The 17,784-nt window shown below is 32.8% G+C and overlaps 1 protein-coding gene across 4 annotated transcripts in view; it reads left to right on the top strand.

Annotated features, from left to right (window-relative positions):
• Nucleotides 1–17,784, top strand: part of PCM1 (pericentriolar material 1) — an 86,455-nt gene that overhangs the window by 6,853 nt on the left and 61,818 nt on the right. For 2 of the 4 annotated variants that reach the window (XM_069484907.1, XM_069484909.1), the window contains exons 3-8: nucleotides 2,919–3,036; nucleotides 4,496–4,741; nucleotides 6,090–6,359; nucleotides 7,069–7,239; nucleotides 7,425–7,541; nucleotides 14,127–14,304. In XM_069484907.1, coding sequence (XP_069341008.1) covers nucleotides 2,941–3,036; nucleotides 4,496–4,741; nucleotides 6,090–6,359; nucleotides 7,069–7,239; nucleotides 7,425–7,541; nucleotides 14,127–14,304 — 1,078 coding nt within the window. In that variant the 5' untranslated portion in view covers nucleotides 2,919–2,940. The remainder of the gene's footprint in view (nucleotides 1–2,918; nucleotides 3,037–4,495; nucleotides 4,742–6,089; nucleotides 6,360–7,068; nucleotides 7,240–7,424; nucleotides 7,542–14,126; nucleotides 14,305–17,784) is intronic. The other 2 variants (XM_069484911.1, XM_069484910.1) reach the window with 1 other exon arrangement.

Below are 17,784 nucleotides of genomic sequence, written 5' to 3'. Positions count from 1 at the left end.
ATATGTAAGAATAATTTGCTTGCATATCAATTTTCCCTCCTAATTTACATTTTAGAACAATTTGCTTTGAGTACTTTTAAATATGGTATCGCTCTATTGCATGTTTATTTTTTTACTTCTTTAATATTACATATTGTGTCAGTACATGTAGAGAACAGTAGTTGTGAAATGTTTCATTTAAATGAGTTGTTTCAGTTCACTGACCGTACCTAAGGGTATTAATTTTTTAAAAAGTTTTAAAATTATTTCTAGAATAAAAAATAATGTAAACTATTGTTGAAAACATGACACATAGAAAAGAGACTCATCACATTCCTACCCTAATAATTGCTTTCGTGAAAGCATTTTGATATATTTTCTTAGTTTTTTGTTTAAAAAAACTATATACAATTTCCATACTGCTTTTTTTCCTCTTTTATGACTTTTCCCACATTATCAGGACAGGCGGTATTGTCCAGCCTTCATAATTAAATGTTTCAAAGAATGCTTAGTATTCTGCCCCGTGGGTATAGGACAGTTTGCCTAATAGCATTCATTTTGTCATTTGACATTTAGTTATTTTTCAATCTATCACAATTGAATAATAAACAACTTCATTATAGTTTTTCCTCCCCCATATTTAAGGTTTTCTTCTTCGATTAGATATGGAGAGAGGGAATTACTCAGTCAAGAACTCAGTTTTAGTTCTTGATGTAGTAATGCCAAAATGCTTTCCAAAAAGATTATACTTACTAGTTTACATTCTCACTGTAGTGTCTGAGAGTTCTAGTTTCACTTTACTGTCATTAGGATTAGGTAATGTGTAATTTATATGAAATTTAGCAAATTTAATACTCCGTTATTTTAAGGGAGTATTTATTGTAGCTGGACTTTATATATTATTATATTGTATTTACTAGGGTTTTTTTTTGTAAATTACCTATATCAGCTTATTTTGCTTGTTTTTTCAGACAAGTTCTTCATATGATAAAGGTATTGACTATGTACTTTGTATTTCTTTCAGATTTTTTCCCGTTTGTCATTTATATTGTTTACTTTTATGTGAACAAAATCTGTTGTTCTTGATGTTCTAAATTTAGTAAGATACCTATTCTTACTAAAGTAAGTCTTAGTAAGTCCATTCTATTTTCTTGTTTGTCTTTTTTAAAGCTTATTCGATTTTTTAAAATCATATCTATTATTAATTTGCTTTCTGTTTTGGTGTTATAAGGCAGCCTTTCTCAGTTGGGAGAGAATTAAGTTTTAGTGCTCTAAGGCATCTATTATTTAATGTGAATTAACTTCTCTGTCTGAAGCGGTACTGAAGATATATACCTTCCCTGAGAGAACTGAGAAAATAATGACTCAGTTTTCTGTGTTCTGTGATTGAAATGAAGAATACTGTTAATAGTTAAGGAAAAACTGTTAAAGCTCTAAAAAAATCTTTTTCAAAATTGTTAGTAAATTGTTCCATCCATTGAACACTCCCACATCATGGAATTGTTGTGAGAATTAAATGATATAATGGACATAAAATATTTAGTGTAGTGATTAGCATATAGGTAACAGTACGCAAAATAAATGTTAGCTGTGATTAACTTTTAAATATTTCTGTTGGGTATATTGGAGGATTTTTGTTCTTAGCCTGGTACTAATTTAACGATTCGGACAGTGTGGTTGAAACTTGGATTAGTTCTTCTGCCCTGCTGACCTCTGTTGCTACTCTTGGTTTTATTTTTAAGATGTTAAAATTTTTTTCTGACTTATTTATTCTTCCAGATGAATTTTAGAATCATTTTATCAAGTTCCAAGAAGAATGCCACTGGGATTTTGTAGTGAATGGGATGAGTTAGTGTCTTAGAATCAGAGCAACAATTTGTATTTCTTTTAGACATTTTTAGCTAAATGACCTTGGCAAAAATCTCTCTCTTGAATGTTAGCATTTTTGTTTATAGTTTAATGGCTTTCCCTGCCCTTTGAATTTTAGATAAAATTTTCTCAACCTCTCCTTCACCTATACTGTACCCGTTGAACCTGTACAAATCCACAGGTAGTGGAAATCCAAAGTTTTCCATAAGATTATGTAGAAATCTTATTTTCTCATGACCATCTCTGCACTAAACCTCTGCTTTCACCGTTGCTGCTTCTGTTTTTCATCTCTTTGACCCAGGTATGAAATTCAGCTCCTTTCTTGATTTTCACATACATCAACATCCCACTTATTTTTTGTGGGGAAGATTTGAGTTTGGTAGTCTTTACCAAGGTTTAGGGACAGCTATAAGGTAGCAGTAATGCAAATTAAAGTAGGGCAGTAAGCATCACTATTCTTAAAATGCCTTTCAGGCATGCACTCTGGATTATATTGGCCATTTACCCCACCCAGTCCTGCTTCTCTTGCCCCACCTGCTCATCATCTTGTTTGCCATTCTGGTGTACCTTCCTTCCTATTAAAACCAAAACATTCTCTTTGTTTCATGCAGAGTGGGTCTACCCTTTTTGAATCCTTTGCACAAAACTATTTCCCATGTCCTTAAGGGTATGGCCTTTATACCAAGCTCATTGTCAGAACAGACACTTTATTTCTTTCCTAAGAGAAGTTTTGATTCTAGCTGTATATAATTTCTTTCTTACCTCCTTGGTCTACCTTTTAGGAATGTGTTGGATAAATTAAATAACCTTATAGCATGCAGGCCAATGTCCATAGTGGATATTCAGAGGTTTTCTTTCCCTTCTCCATCGTCTAGCTACTTAAGTTATATTAATCATAGTACATCTGTAGCAGCTAATCAATTTGTTTGTGACGTGTGGTTTATCATGCCTCTTTGTAGTTATAAAATCAGCATTTTAGAGATTCCTTTATATTGCCGAACTTCATGGAATGATTTAAACATTGGAATTTGTTTTTGTGTGTTAAAAAGCAGTTTTTACTTGTTTCACAGAAAATTAATTGTTACAGTCGGTATGGCCACGGGAGGAGGTCCTTTTGAAGATGGCATGAATGATCAGGATTTACCAAACTGGAGCAATGAAAGTGTTGATGACCGACTCAACAATATGGTATGATGCTTTACTGTCGATGGTGTATTGCTGACTACTAATATTAAAATGCAACTTTCCCCTGACCAAATCTAACTCACTGAAACTCTTCGTAAACACTTGTTGGCCAAGATATTAAGGGACACTGGGCTACTTATTATATTAGTTGAAGACACTTTGGTTGCAGGGAACAGAAATTAACTTCAGTTAGCTTAAACCAAAAATGCCGATTTATTATAAGGATATAAAGGTGTTTTATGGAAACCATGTTAAAGGAATACAGCTGGATTTTAGGAAGGGACTGGAAAAAGGAACTAGAAAGTTGTCAAGAATTACTTTTTCACTTTCCTAACTCTGCTTCTGAGTGCCTCTGCCTAACACAACTTTCTCTTCACAGAGCAGCTTTCTCTCCTCCTGTGGTCCACATAGTATACTATGGCTGTCACATCAAGTTTTCAGCTGTGGCTGCTATTATATACTGACTGGTTATCTCCTAGTTCCAATTTTAAATTTTAAAGTATGATTATCCCAATTTGGATTATATATGCATTTCTTTTTCTAATACTCTATGGCCAGGATCAGGTGAATTAAATAGTATGAAAGGTTGGCAGGAGCCACCCACTCATGGATTGAGTGGAGAGACAGTTTGTAGAGAAGGGAGTTTTGTTATAAATGAGGAAAATATCCCAAGTGACTTCACTGTAGTAGTAACTGAAAGATTCTTCCAGTATGGATAAGGTGGGAATTATAGACCTTTTCATTGAATGAATTAGATTATGTGGCTATAGCTAAGTCAAAAATGTTTTCTAGTTAAAACAGTAAGCACTCTTTGTTATTCCATATTAGATATTATCATGTAGTACATTTTTGTCTATAAGATAAGAACCATATTTAATGCTTACTAAATGCTAGGCTAGATGTTTTATGTATGTTTTAATCCCATTTTAAAGGTGAAATTATTTTAGAGATTAGGAAATTGAGACTATGGGAAGTTAAGTAAATTTCCTAGGGTCACACAATGGAGTGTTTCTTCAGTAAACAGTAATCACTTTAGAACCCAGGTTGATTCCAGGTCTGTATCCTTTTTACTATACATACTGACTTAAATCTAAGGGTGGCCAGTAAATGTATGTATAATTTATTTCGCTATTCAGTTTATAAAGAGGAAAGAATGATTTTTAAATATGCTTTGAAAATATTCAGATTGATTCTAGCATTGGGATTTGGGAATTTGTATTCATTAATGATCTTTGATAGGAAAGTAATCTATTTCTAAAGGATAGGCTATAAAATTAGGGTAAATGTAATGAGGGAAAAATGAGTTAATAGAAGTAAATGATAGTTTCTAAGCATATATACTTGACGTGAAAAATGTTTTGTCATTTTTAATTTTAAGACTGACTAAAATGTTTTAAGCATACCAGATTATTTTCCTAGTTTGATAGAGAGGAGATTAACTTTTGCTTTTACTTTTTTAAAGGACTGGTGTGGCCAACAGAAGAAAGCAAATAGATCATCAGAAAAGAATAAGAAAAAGTTTGGTGTAGAAAGTGATAAAAGGGTAACTAATGATATTTCTCCGGAGTCATCACCAGGCGTTGGAAGACGAAGAACAAAGACTCCACATACGTTTCCACACAGTAGATATATGACTCAGATGTCTGTCCCAGAGCAGGCAGAATTAGAGAAACTTAAACAGCGGATAAACTTCAGTGATTTAGATCAGGTTTGTGAATTATTTTAAAAATCAAGTTATGACTATGGGAAATATTTGAAATGGATTAATTTGTTTTAGGAATAAAAATTGAGCTGTTTATTTTCTTTAGTTTCTGTGCGTATGGAAAGAATTTAATTGGTGATGATGATACCATGCTATGTCCTTTGGAGGGAAATGAAATCCTGTTTCTAAACTTTCTAAAGCAAAGTATTTCTGGATTTTATTACTATGTCATATGACCAACTTATGTGATTTCATTATGAAACTAAATTTTACATTTTAGCAGCTCAATAAAGTTGCTATTAAGTAAATGGAAAGATCCACTTTATTATATTTGGTTAAGTGTGGGATGTGCTGGATTACCTCAGATCTGAAGTAAAACTATTTTGTGTTTATAATCACTGAAATACAGTTTAAAATTGATAATGAACTCTTGACAAATATTTTACTATCACATCTGTACTTTGCAGAGATATACAGGTTTCCAAATATGCGGAAAGGTAGATTCAAGTCTAATATGACAGTGGTGGTAATCGTATGTCATTTACATCTATGTACTAATTATTGAACACTTAAATGTATGCCAGGCACTGAGCTGAATACTTTTTCAGACAGTGTTTCACATAGACAAATCTTTATGCTAATGTTCATATTAATTGATTTCATTGGGTCTAAGGTCTATAAAACTTCTGTTAACAAGTAATAAATAGCAATATGAGTTACAAAAGTGGTCCATAGTCCTAGTACAGGTTGTGCATCCCTAATTTGAAAATCAGAAATCTGAAATGCTTCAAAATCCAAAATTTTTGGAGTGCCAACATGATGCCACAAGTGGAAAATTCCATACCTGGCCTTATGTGATGGGTTGCAGTAAAAATGTCATATCTTTGATTTGTGCACAGAATTATTTAAAATACTGTATAAAATTATACTCAGGCTATGTATGTAAGGCATAGATAAAACAAATGAACTTCATGTTTGGACTTGGGTTCCATCCCCAGATATCTCATTGTGTATTTGCAAATATCCCAAAAGCTGAAAAAATTTGAAATCTATAACACTCTGGTCCCAGGCATTTCTGATAAGGGATACTTAGTTTGTACTTTGTTTAGACTAATCTTGTTCATATTTATCAGTTGAATTGTGTCAACAAAATGGGGACTAGGAGATGCTAATCAAATTTTGATATCTTAATGACAGAACTTTGTAGATCTGAAGCTCTTTCAAATGTTACTACAAAGCTGTTTTTATGTACCTCCTAAATCAATATATGATGATGAAACTAAGAACATTGGAATTTAAAAAAATATGTTGAAAGATTAATGTTTGTGTGATTTGATTTCTTTTCCATATATAGAGAAGCATTGGAAGTGATTCTCAAGGTAGAGCAACAGCTGCTAACAACAAACGTCAGCTTAGTGAAAACCGAAAGCCCTTCAACTTTTTGCCTATGCAGATTAATACTAACAAGAGCAAAGATACAGCTATAAGCCCTCCAAAGAGAGAAACGATTGGATCAGCACAATGTAAAGAGTTGTTTGCTTCTGCTCTAAGTAATGACCTTTTGCAAAACTGTCAAGTCTCTGAAGAAGATGGGAGAGGAGAACCTGCAATGGAGAGCAGTCAGGTGATAAAATTTGTTTCTTTTGCTCATTGTTTTCACAAACCTCAAAGTATAAACATGATTTTAAAAATTATATTAGGTTATACTTACAGGAATTTTAGTTAGGTGGAATTAAAAGTGTTTCCGTGACCCTCCTCTTTAATCTACCAGATTTATTTAAAATGGAGTAATTTTTTTTTAATCCAAAGTCATTGTAGATGTGGCATATTCAGGCTAATTAAGGCTTCTTTTTGTTTGCCAAAAACTGTATTGCCAATTTGTAGTAAAGGGGGATTTGGGAGCAAACTGCTAATGGATTTTTTTGTAAGAATTTGTTTAAATGGCATTGTAATCATTTTGAAAAGTACTTTCAAAAGTATGTATAAGTAAATACTTTATTAATAAAGAAATATATGAACATTAGAAGGAAAATTTATAGAAAGAATATTTAGTTTGGTGTGCAGTTTATACAGGTAATGTAGATTAAAATAATTTTGAAACTTATTTTTAAATTGACAGTGATTGAAGTTTTCAGGGAAATCAATTATGTTTTGATTAAAATCTAAGTTTGATTTAGATTTTTTGCATGTATGAATTCACACAATAAACCTAGAAATATTTTTGGTTATTTTCTTTGAAATAAAAATTTATAAACTCTTGCTGTTGAATTCTACTCAGTTTTATATATTGTGTATTTTCATACTTATTTTTCTTTTTACTATTTCCCTGGCAGATTGTAAGCAGGCTTGTTCAAATTCGTGATTATATTACTAAAGCTAGTTCCATGAGGGAAGATCTTGTGGAGAAAAATGAAAGATCTGCTAATGTTGAGCGCCTTACTCATCTAATAGATCACCTTAAAGAGCAAGAAAAGTCATATATGAAATTTCTCCAAAAAATCCTAGTAAGTTTTAGACCTTTTTAATAATGTATTGAGTTATTTTTGTGGTATATCAGTGTATATATACTGATGACATTCTGATGCCACCCCAGAGGAGTTAACATATTTTCAGAAAATCGTGCCATCCATTATAACATTTTATTGCCCTTTTTAATAGTTGTATGATTTATACCACTAAAATATTTCAGGCTAGAGAAAATGAGGAGGAGGATGTTCGGACTATAGATTCAGCTGTGGGATCTGGTTCTGTAGCTGAGAGCACATCGCTAAACATAGATGTGCAGTCTGAGGCTTCAGATACCACGGTAAGCGGCTTTTTGGTAACTAATGTGCTGGAAATGAAGATTTAAACTTTTCCCCCAGTTTTCAAGATGGTGTTTTTTAGGTGTTCCTTAATGAAAAATGTATTCCAGGGAAGAAACCTTCAAATTGTTAATGCTGTATATATTCTTCTGTGTTTAATCACAGACATTTACAAGTTTTATTTATTAACATTAAAAATAGTTTTATTGGTTGATTTGAAAATCCAGTAATTTTTGATGGTCAGCTTACAGAAACATTGTTTTTCTAGTTTGTTTTGTTAAGCACAACTTTGCTAATTTTGAGAAGCTTTGGGAAAGTTAAAATTCATTGTGAATATAAGGGCTGTAGGTATCATTAGTGATTATTTAGCATATGGTCTATTGGAAAAGTCTCCCAAGTTCGTTTGCCAGTGAGGGCTCTTTAAGGGTATTATGATTTTTCATCTCTCAATTTCTAGTCTAGTACAGTAGCAAAATTAGATGACTGAAAAAATGAGTTAAAGGCTAGTAAATGGGAAAAAGATAGCATTTACATTGTGATTTATTCACAGAATAATACTATAATTTCTGACTCTGCAAAATCAAATTTATGAAAATTCTGTTTTTAGGAAAAATAATTAGGAATTTACAAAACTTTGAAGAAAGATTTATAAAATAAACTTAGTATGCTTCTGAATTAGTGTGCTTTTAAGCATTTCTAATAGATGGGCTTATAACGATGCATTTTTAAGCTTTAAAACCTATAACAGACCAGTAAAGCTTTTCTTTTGAGAGGATAACCTTGTGTATCTTTTACTTTGTGGTATGTTCCAGAATACCATTCAGCATCAGGAATTTGAGGGTTTGTTTCCTTTTAGTATTGGTCTGCATAGTTTCTTATCTGCCTCTTCTCTTCCCTGCCCTTCCTAATTTGAAGAGGAAATCTGAATTTTTTTTTTTCTCTATATTATTTTCACCAGGAGACACTCAGAGGGTCTGATCCAAACAGTTCAAGAATGGATTCTACCGTGGGGAAATTGTTTTTCTAATTACAGTGGTGCTGGGAATAATTTTTTCCTTATATTCCAGCAGAAATGGAAGGGTTGGAGTAATGTGGGTAAAGGAATTCTGTTGGGGAAGAGTGGGAAATTGTATAGTTGATTATTATAATTTATATACTGGCATTGAAACTATTCACTATGATGAAAATTTCCTTCATAATGAAATTTCCTTTCAACATGAAATCGTAACATAAAATCATGAAAGTGGATTAATAACATGTAGCAGAATAAATGTTAAAAAAATATGCTTTAGCAGTTGCTGTATAGCTTGGAAATTGCCTAGGAAATGATGCTTTTTTAATTACACTAAGCAACAGTCTAGTCTACAGAAACTTGAAAGTCTAATTAATTAAGTTAAACTCAATTGGGGGTGGTGGTGGATTGTTTTTTTTTAAAAAGATGGACTATTAAATTTTTTATATTTGTTTACAAGGCTGGCTTATATGTTAAACAGGAGTTTGTGTTAAGAAATTAATATGCTACACTATTTAATAAAGGAGGCATCTTTTAGTCTGAGAATTCGGCCGTGCATTGAGGACAAACTAGGGAATTCAGCTTCACAAGAACAGGTTTCAGACATTGACGTTACTACAAGTCCAAAAGGGAAAGGTGACAGACCTCCTCAGAATGACAGGGAACTGAGGCCTAATAGGAAATATAGCCGAAAACGTGGATTTCCCTCAAAGGTATACTTCATAATATTAACTTGGGAAGTCTAAATGAGCACCTCTTGTTCATATTTCCTCTTCCTTATTTACTTTTCTGTTACTGCTGTTACTCTTACATATATAAATTATTAATATTGTTAATTATCATACTGTAATTTTAGTAAAATGTCCCTTAGTGTTGTTCTTTCTTAGTTCTTCTTTTTTATATATCTCTCCAAGGATTATATCTGATAGCTGTTTTTAATTTACATTAACACAGTTTTCAGAATGTTATTCGTTTCCTTTTTTTGCAGTTGAGGGCTCAAAATATAATACATTCTTAAACCTCCACATCAGTTGCCTTTTGTTTCTGATATTTGTGTTTAGGAATTAAGATAGTGCTTTAATTTTTGTCTTATTTCCTGTGTTCATCCATTAAAGAAAAAATAGAGCAAGCTATTAGCTTTCCTGTCTTTGTAAGAATGAAATGCTTATATGTATGTGTGTGTGTATATATACGTGTGTGTTTGTGTGTGTGTGTATATATATATACATATATTGGTTTATGCTTTTGTTGTTGGAAACTCCTTTCATTCTTTTTTTTTTTTTTAAAGTATTTAGCCAGTTGGCTTGTTTACTAATGTTTTTACAAGTTTTTCTCCAATGTTTGTTTAAATATCCTTTTAATTTTTCATGATTTGGATAAAGGAATTCAAGATAGGTATAAAGGCAACTATTTGTAGTTCCACTTAAAACAGTTTGAATAAAAGTAGCATTTATAAAAGTGCTCATCTCCTTTTGCAAGAGCAAAGTATTATTTTAATAATTGTAGACAAGACAACTTTCGTATTTTTTATTACTAGTTTATTACCAAAGTAGTCTTTGTTTTCTGTTTTATAGCTATTTTATGTGGGGTTTTTGTGTGTGTGTGGCTGTTTAAAAATGGCAAAACTTAACTTCTAGGTATTTTGGCAGTTTGTTTTTTTCTGGCTCCCACAGGAGTTTGAGGATGAAGTTTGAAATTATGGGGATCTTATTACATAAAGTGTTTAGCAAAAGGTGCCCCAGTTCAACAGAAAAGTAAATAAAATAGCTGATTGCTTTAAAAACTAGTACTATTAGAGAAGAGCCAATGAACGTGAAACCCGATGATATCTTTGGAATTTTGTTCTTCTCCTAATCCATCTGAACAGTGACAGACGAAATACAGGAGTTGATAGTTATTACAGCATAGTATCTGCCAGTTCTTTTTTCACCTGATGCATTATATTTACTTTTAAAAACCACTTTTCTGTTTTTAAGTTTCTTTGAATAGTGTCCTTATGAACGAAGATTATTCTTTCTTCAACTTGAATATTGGATTTTATTCCAATTTGACTTTCTTTAATCTTGATTCTTAAGGCCATGCCAGTGTAGTTGTATTATTATTTTAGTACTCTATTCATAAAGTGATTTTAATTTCTTACAAAAAATCTTAACTCCTACTACCTAACTTTATTTTTTCTCTGCTCTGCGGGATCTGTTATTCTTTCTACCTCATCCTCATTCCCTCCTTGGACTCCTTTCAAGATGTAGTATTCTGTTAGAATAGTTAAAAAAAAAAAAAAATGTTGAGGTCTTACATGAGATTCAGAGTTGAAAGCAGCCTGTGAGTTATACTTGATATGAAATGATTGATGTTCTAGAGCTACCTCCAAGGGCAAATTCCATTTTATGGAATATTTTATAGACATGATGACACTTCCCATAATTTTACAAAAGAAGCCTTTGACAAGTATCCATGCCCCCAGTTGTTTTCCCACACTAATCGCCCATACCCCATCTTGGCTCTTAGACAACTTAGAAGCTTTCTTTGTACCATGTCCCTTTGTTTTGCTATTATTTTCATCATTTCTAGTTATTTCATGTGAGCTAGACTTGTCACCCAAACCAGCTATGCTTTTTTAGAGATTGTTTCTTATACTTCTGTGTTTAGAACCCAAGCACATAATTTTGGGGCAGACAGTATGATGTGTAAAGAACATTAAACTAGAGCCTAGGAAACTGACTTCTCCTAACTGTGACATTGGATAAATCATAGCTTTATCTTCTCTGGGCTTATAGTTCCTCATCTTTCACATGAAAAAGTTGGAGTACATAATTGTCAGAAGCTGTAAAAATATGTTTGGATCTGTGAATAATCATTAGGGGTACTTCAGGAGTAGATAAAAGCAAGAGTTTGGATTTTCTGAAATTGGACTGTTACATATATGCAATTCAAGATTTCATGCCTAAGTTATTTTTTTTTATCTGTAAACTAAAAATGTAGTTGGTGAAGGTGACTCAATATAAGTTCAAATAAAAATAAATGCTTGAAGGATGGCTATATTCCTAGTATCCTTTTTGGATTTCTATTCTAAGTACCATCTTTTTGGCATGTTCTTACTCCTAGATATTTTTATTTCTATTTTCTCCTGTTGTCCTTTATATTTGATCATAGTTCCCATCCCCTTCCATTGGTTCAGCCTTCCTAAGTATCAGTCTCAAATTTTATTTATATGTATGCAAAAGTTATTAAGCAGTAGTAATACTCCACTAATTTCAAAAGTGTTGGGAATTTATTTTTGGATTAGTGAAAAATCTGAAGATAATTGTGTTTATTTTAATAAAAAGTTTAGAATTCTTTATAATTAGGGCATCACAATTTTGCAAATAAATTTGGCTAACAAGGATTGAAGAAGTTTTTTAAAAGTTTCCTTGTTAAAAATTAAAACTACATACTATTAAATTGTTTAATAAACTTTAAAATAAGATTGTTTTATGGTAACCCTGAGTCTAAGCTATTTTGGGGAGGTGAGAATATCATAAATTAGGTGGAAATACACATTCTTTAGGGTTTTTTTCCCACCTAGATGACTTTTTTTAATTTACGTATTATTTTTTCTCCTAATTATCATTTATACTTTGCCAGAGGAGTATTTGATTGATATCAACCTGGAAAGATTTCTCTGAGCCATTCCATTGATATCTGTACCTGTTTTGGTCTGGTTTTACAAAGTTTTACCAATGACTTTGATGAAGTTATTATGAAATATTTTTGGGTGAATCTTGAGAGGATTAGCTATTGATAGTTATCCGTACCCTTTCAAAAACATTTTTTTCCTAAGATGTAAGCAGTCTTGAAATAAGACAGAACTAAGAAGGTGAATTTTGACAGACTGAATGTAAATCTTAACCAGGTAACTCCACTTGTTTAGGATGGGAGAGAACTGAGTAAACAGTAGTTAATTTGAAAAGGGATTCCATTTATTAGAAATTCAAGACGATAGAAAAACCCATAATAAATATTGGCTTCACCAAGATCTAGGTATATATTTCTCTCCCAAGTTCATGGAGTCTAGAGATAGTCCAGGGTAGATGTGGTACTGAACATATTCCTCTGATATTTATATCAAATAGTGTAATCATAGTCTGCTTCCTGTTTGATCTTAACTTTCTTAAGTCCTTAACTTTGTGCCATGCACTTATTTATTCACTTACTAATTTTATTTATTTCCAAGTTTCCAAGTCACTGTATAAAATGTTATCACAGTTACTCGTGTATTTATTTGCAATACTGATGACTTCTACTTGGGGAGGTAAATGTAAGAGATTTTTGTGTAGTATTGGTAAGAGATATCACTCAGAAGGAAATTTCTTTGGAACCATTTGTATTCTCCCTAATTTTTGTAGAGTTCAAATGTGCATAGGGAATATAGATCAGTGCATTTTTACTTTCGAAAGAAATCCTTGAACAACTTTGCTCTCCTTAGTAACTTGGGGCAGAGAGATGGGCAGGAATCATTTATTTAAAATGTATATAACTCCAACACAAATTTGTTAGCAATTCAGAGTTAAAATTGACTGCGTGCAACAAAAGTGGAATATTTTATGTAAAATTATTGAATTTTTCAAATAAAAGATTTTTTAGAGGTAAATCAATGATGAAAAATACCATTATGGTATACATTTGATGCATAATTTGGCTTGTATTGTTTCCAGGTTGTATTTAAATTTGTCTCTTTGCTTTAGTTTTTTTTTTATTGGGTTACATTTTGAATAGTTTTAATATTACATTTAAAATTTAATTATTTCTTATAATTGGCACCTGTTTAATCTTTCTACTTTGAAACAAGATGATAACCTCCTAGCATTTTCGGGGAATTTGGAAGTATTTCTATTTTATGTTGTAGGCATATTTTAAGAGATAGGCATAATTTAAGAGAAAAAAAAGTAATGATGCCTTTGATATAGAATATAAAATTTTCTGTTTTGTTATGTGCCTGATGTGATGCAATTAAAATATTTTTCATAAGATTATCAAATAAAAATGTATTTTTGAAATTTGTTTTTTATTAGACATTAGTGGGTTTGTTTGTTTTCTGGGTTTTGTTGTTTGTGATGTTTTAAACATCATCTCTTGGAGTGGCACAGAAAGATTCTTAGTGTGATTTGTTTTTAAAGAGACTTTCAGGGTATCAGTCCAGTATAACATGCTTTTACATTCCTGTAGGGCCTGGATCCCTCAGCGTGTGTGTGTGTGTGTGTGTCTCTGTGTGTGGTGACTCCTTTTGCCCTCTTGGCCTTCGTGTCTTAACTTTTGTATGCATTTTTCTTTTCTTTTGTTAATAATTCCTTTTCTTGCTAAGCCATTGCTTATAGTCTTTTACTGTGAAATTACTTAACTTTTAACATGGCAGGCTGTCTCTGTGTCATCATTCTGTTCTAACTCTTTTTTTTTTTCAAGTCTACTAAGACTGTATCTAGGTTGTATTATTTAATACTAATTTATTATCTCTACATGTACTTTGCCATTGATAGTTGAAACAGCAACATGGATTTTAGTATTAATAGATATAAGTATTGTTGGTTTTATTTTCCAGGCCAGAGATCCTCAGCAAGAACCTATGGAAGAGATAGAAAATTTGAAGAAACAACATGATTTATTAAAAAGGATGTTACAACAGCAGGAGCAACTGAGAGCTCTGCAGGGACGACAAGCTGCTCTTCTAGCTTTGCAGCATAAAGCAGAGCAAGCTATTGCTGTGATGGATGATTCTGGTATGCCACATCTTAGAATGTTGTTTTTATAAGCAGGGCTCAATAAATAATTATATTGCAAGGTGGATGCTGGTGGTTATATAATCAGATATTGATCATTGACTAGTTTAGAAACCTACGTGTGAGGCTTACCCTGTCCTGTACTTTTCTCTGGTTATGCAGAAAAAGTTGCAGGGACAACTCCTGGCCATCATACCGTACGGTGCAGCCAGCCAGCTCACTCTCCTTTTCATCAGAGAGTACCCTTAAGAGGTAAAAGAGACAGGCTGTAGTTCTGTTTTTGTACCTCAAACTGATAGGGCTCTTGATGCTTTTATTTCCATTTTTTGTATTTTATTCATGTAGGATTGTTCTTTGCTTGTCTCCCAGGGAAGAGTTAAAACCTTAAGTGAGGCAATGAATAAATTTATAGAGCATTTTTAGTGTTCAAATTTAGTAGTAGCTGTTATTTCAATTAGGTATCCAATTGATATGCTAGTTCCTTTGAACTATATTTATGAGGTCCGTCTGGAAAGCATCCAGCTGTTATTATAATGAGAATATTGTGCGATATACTTGTAACCTGGAAGCCAAGGTGAGTGGAATGGTGCGCATATGTGAACAAATGATGACTTCGTTGTACTAGTCAGTGGGGTGCTAGACACTGTTGGGTGAGCATGTGTACTGTGTGGCTGTTGCGTTCAAAATGACTGAGTGAGTAGAGCAACAAATCTGCGTCAAATTTTATGTTAACTTTAAACAGTCCTAAGTGGAAACTGGATGATTCAGAAGGCTTTTGGGGACCATGCAATGAGCGTAGCACAAATACAATTGTGGCACAAACACTTCGAAGATGGCCGAGAATCTGTTGAAAGTGATCCGCATTCTGGAAGGCCTGCAATAAGCAGAACACCTGAGAATGTTGTGAACGTGTACGGGTTAGGTTAAGAGACACTGGGAGAATCGTGTGAGGTCTCAAGGTGTCTACTTTGAAGGGACTGAGGCGTCATTGTCCTGTGTCCTATTTACAGTATTTCCTGTATCTTGTACCTTCTTCAGTAGATGCCTCTATTTTTCATACTACATGGCTGGATATTTTCTGGACAGACCTCCTGTTCTGCTTTAGGAATATGAGGGCTTTTTTTTTTTTTTTTAGTTGAGATAAAATACAGCCTTCCTGAGACTTGGAAATGTTCTTTTCTCTCTTTCTCCTTCCTTTCATAACCATGTACGATTTAGGTGAAAATTGTATTGAATTCTTTAGTATTGAGTCTAATTTTGTAAGTTTGTCTCATCACCCTCAAACCTAAGTGTTTTAATTTCTCATTAAATTGAAAATAAGATTATAACTTACTAAAGCTCAGTAAAACTAAGCTATGTTTTCTAGTAGTTATCCCACTATTCCATTCTAATAATAATTTATCTTCTTTGATCACTCTATTTTTGCCAGTGAGTTTGGGTCCTCACTGAGACTACCCTCACTGACATTATTAATCAGTTTGTCCTGCAGTCCAAACCTAACCCACTGGCTCAGCTGTCTGATCATTCTTACATCTAATTTACATTTGCATTTTCATAAGGAACTTTACTGCCAGGAGTTAGCTACTCTCCCAGATAAACAGGTCCCAAGGCAGGATCGTCGCAAGGGATTTGAAAATAATGGAAAATAAAGAAAAAAATAATATAGACGGAGAAATGATTGAGACGGAGACAAAGTGCAATTTAAATGATGGGGGAGTTAGGGGATCTCCGGCATTCTCGTGAACTCTGAGACCACAAGTGAAGTCCTGCATCAGTATTTATTGTTATAGCAAGTAGTTGTCTTTTGTTAGAGAATTACGTGTACAGTTCATTTTTTGAGGTTCCCAGGGGAACCTTACCTAATTCTGTCTGCAAGAATAGACGGTTACACAATTTTTCTAAGATAAGCAAGTTAAGCCCTAAGTTAGAAACAGACCTAGCTGAGCATACAAATTAAAGATAAAATGTATAAAATGAGAACACTGAGTCTGTGTACTACTCTAATCTATTTCTTCTGAGCACAGAGACATGTAGTCAGGAATGAAGCAGGAATAGCCCTGAAGTCTAGGATAGTTCCAGCTGCACGTTATCTGCTGGGCAGGCGTTTTAATCAGCTTCTCCGCCAAGGACCCAAACCGAACTTCTGCCTTGCAAAAAAGCTCAAGGCGATGGCTGGCAGCAAAGAAGAAACGTTGCTTTGCAAACGTTCTCTGACAATCCCCCCTTTGTTGGAAGCAGCTTCTGTTCTGTGAACTAACACGTCCACAGATTCCTTCAAGGCAAAGCCCTGCAAAACCCCTGAAAGTTTTCACGTCTCTTAGCCTATTTCCCAGCACTTTATGACTTTCAAGTAACTTACTCTTTTGTAATAATTAGATAGTGTTATATAGTGTAGTATGTAGTAATAATTACAAAGATTTTTGTCTCCATTTTTCCTTATAAAATTGAAAGTACTGTTAGCTTTTATATTTATATTTAAGAAATAGATAATTAAAATATTTTAACATAATGACTAATACTAGTTTGGTTAACCTTTTAAGTGTTTTTCAAAATTAGAGTATCAGATTTCAAAGATTCCTTTGATAGTCACATTAATCTCAAATACTTATATTTACATTTGCATCATCTTTGCTCATCACAGAATTGGAGGTTAGTAATCAGAGCTTTTATTCTTCTGTTTTGTAGAGAAGGGACTCTAACACAGTTTTTGACTTGCCTGGGTTTATACAGAATTTTAGTAGCATCAAATCTCTTTGATTCTAAGTCAGGGGTCTTCTTTCTATTTCTGGATATGCACTATTAAAAGTAAGCAGATAATTTCTTTTTTAAATAGTATACTATTACAAATCAGGGTGAATAAGAGTTTGAATTTATTTCATATACTTCAAAAAGAATTTTAGTTTAGTAATTGTAAAACATTTGCTCTTATATTTATGAGATTTTGTAGGGAAATATGATGAAAAACCATAATTACAGTATTAATATTTAATCTTCTTGTGTATAAGGGAGGTAACATCACTATCTTGGGAGAGAACGCTTCTTTCACCATTTACCTAGGAAGTCGTGCATTTGTTATCTGTACTGTCATTTCGTTCTTTTCAACATAGAGTTTGGACTAGCTACATGGGATTCCATCTAGCCTTGAAATTTTAATTTTTTGGTGGAAAAAGCAAGTATTTTCCTTTAAAATAGAAGCAATTTATAACCAGTGTCTCTTTTAGAGCTGCAGAGTTGGAAGTGAGAATAAGTATGAGGTGGTTGGGTAGTAGAACAATAACTTATGAAAATTGTCATCAGAAAGCTGCTTTAGAAATATGAGGGCTTTTTTTTTTGTTTGTTTTAAACTAAGAAGGTAAAAACCACAGCCTTTTAGTATGACTTGTATCACAAGCAGCCACTTGAATAAATTATCCATTCCTGTGCTGGGGTCAGCAAACTATAGCAGCTGAATTTGGCCCACTGCCTGAAATGAAGTTTTCC

Source organism: Eulemur rufifrons, chromosome 12 (genome assembly GCF_041146395.1).
Source record: "Eulemur rufifrons isolate Redbay chromosome 12, OSU_ERuf_1, whole genome shotgun sequence".
NCBI lineage: Eukaryota > Metazoa > Chordata > Mammalia > Primates > Lemuridae > Eulemur > Eulemur rufifrons.
Note: the sequence above shows the minus strand (reverse complement) of the source record. Positions and strands in the feature narration are given on the sequence as shown.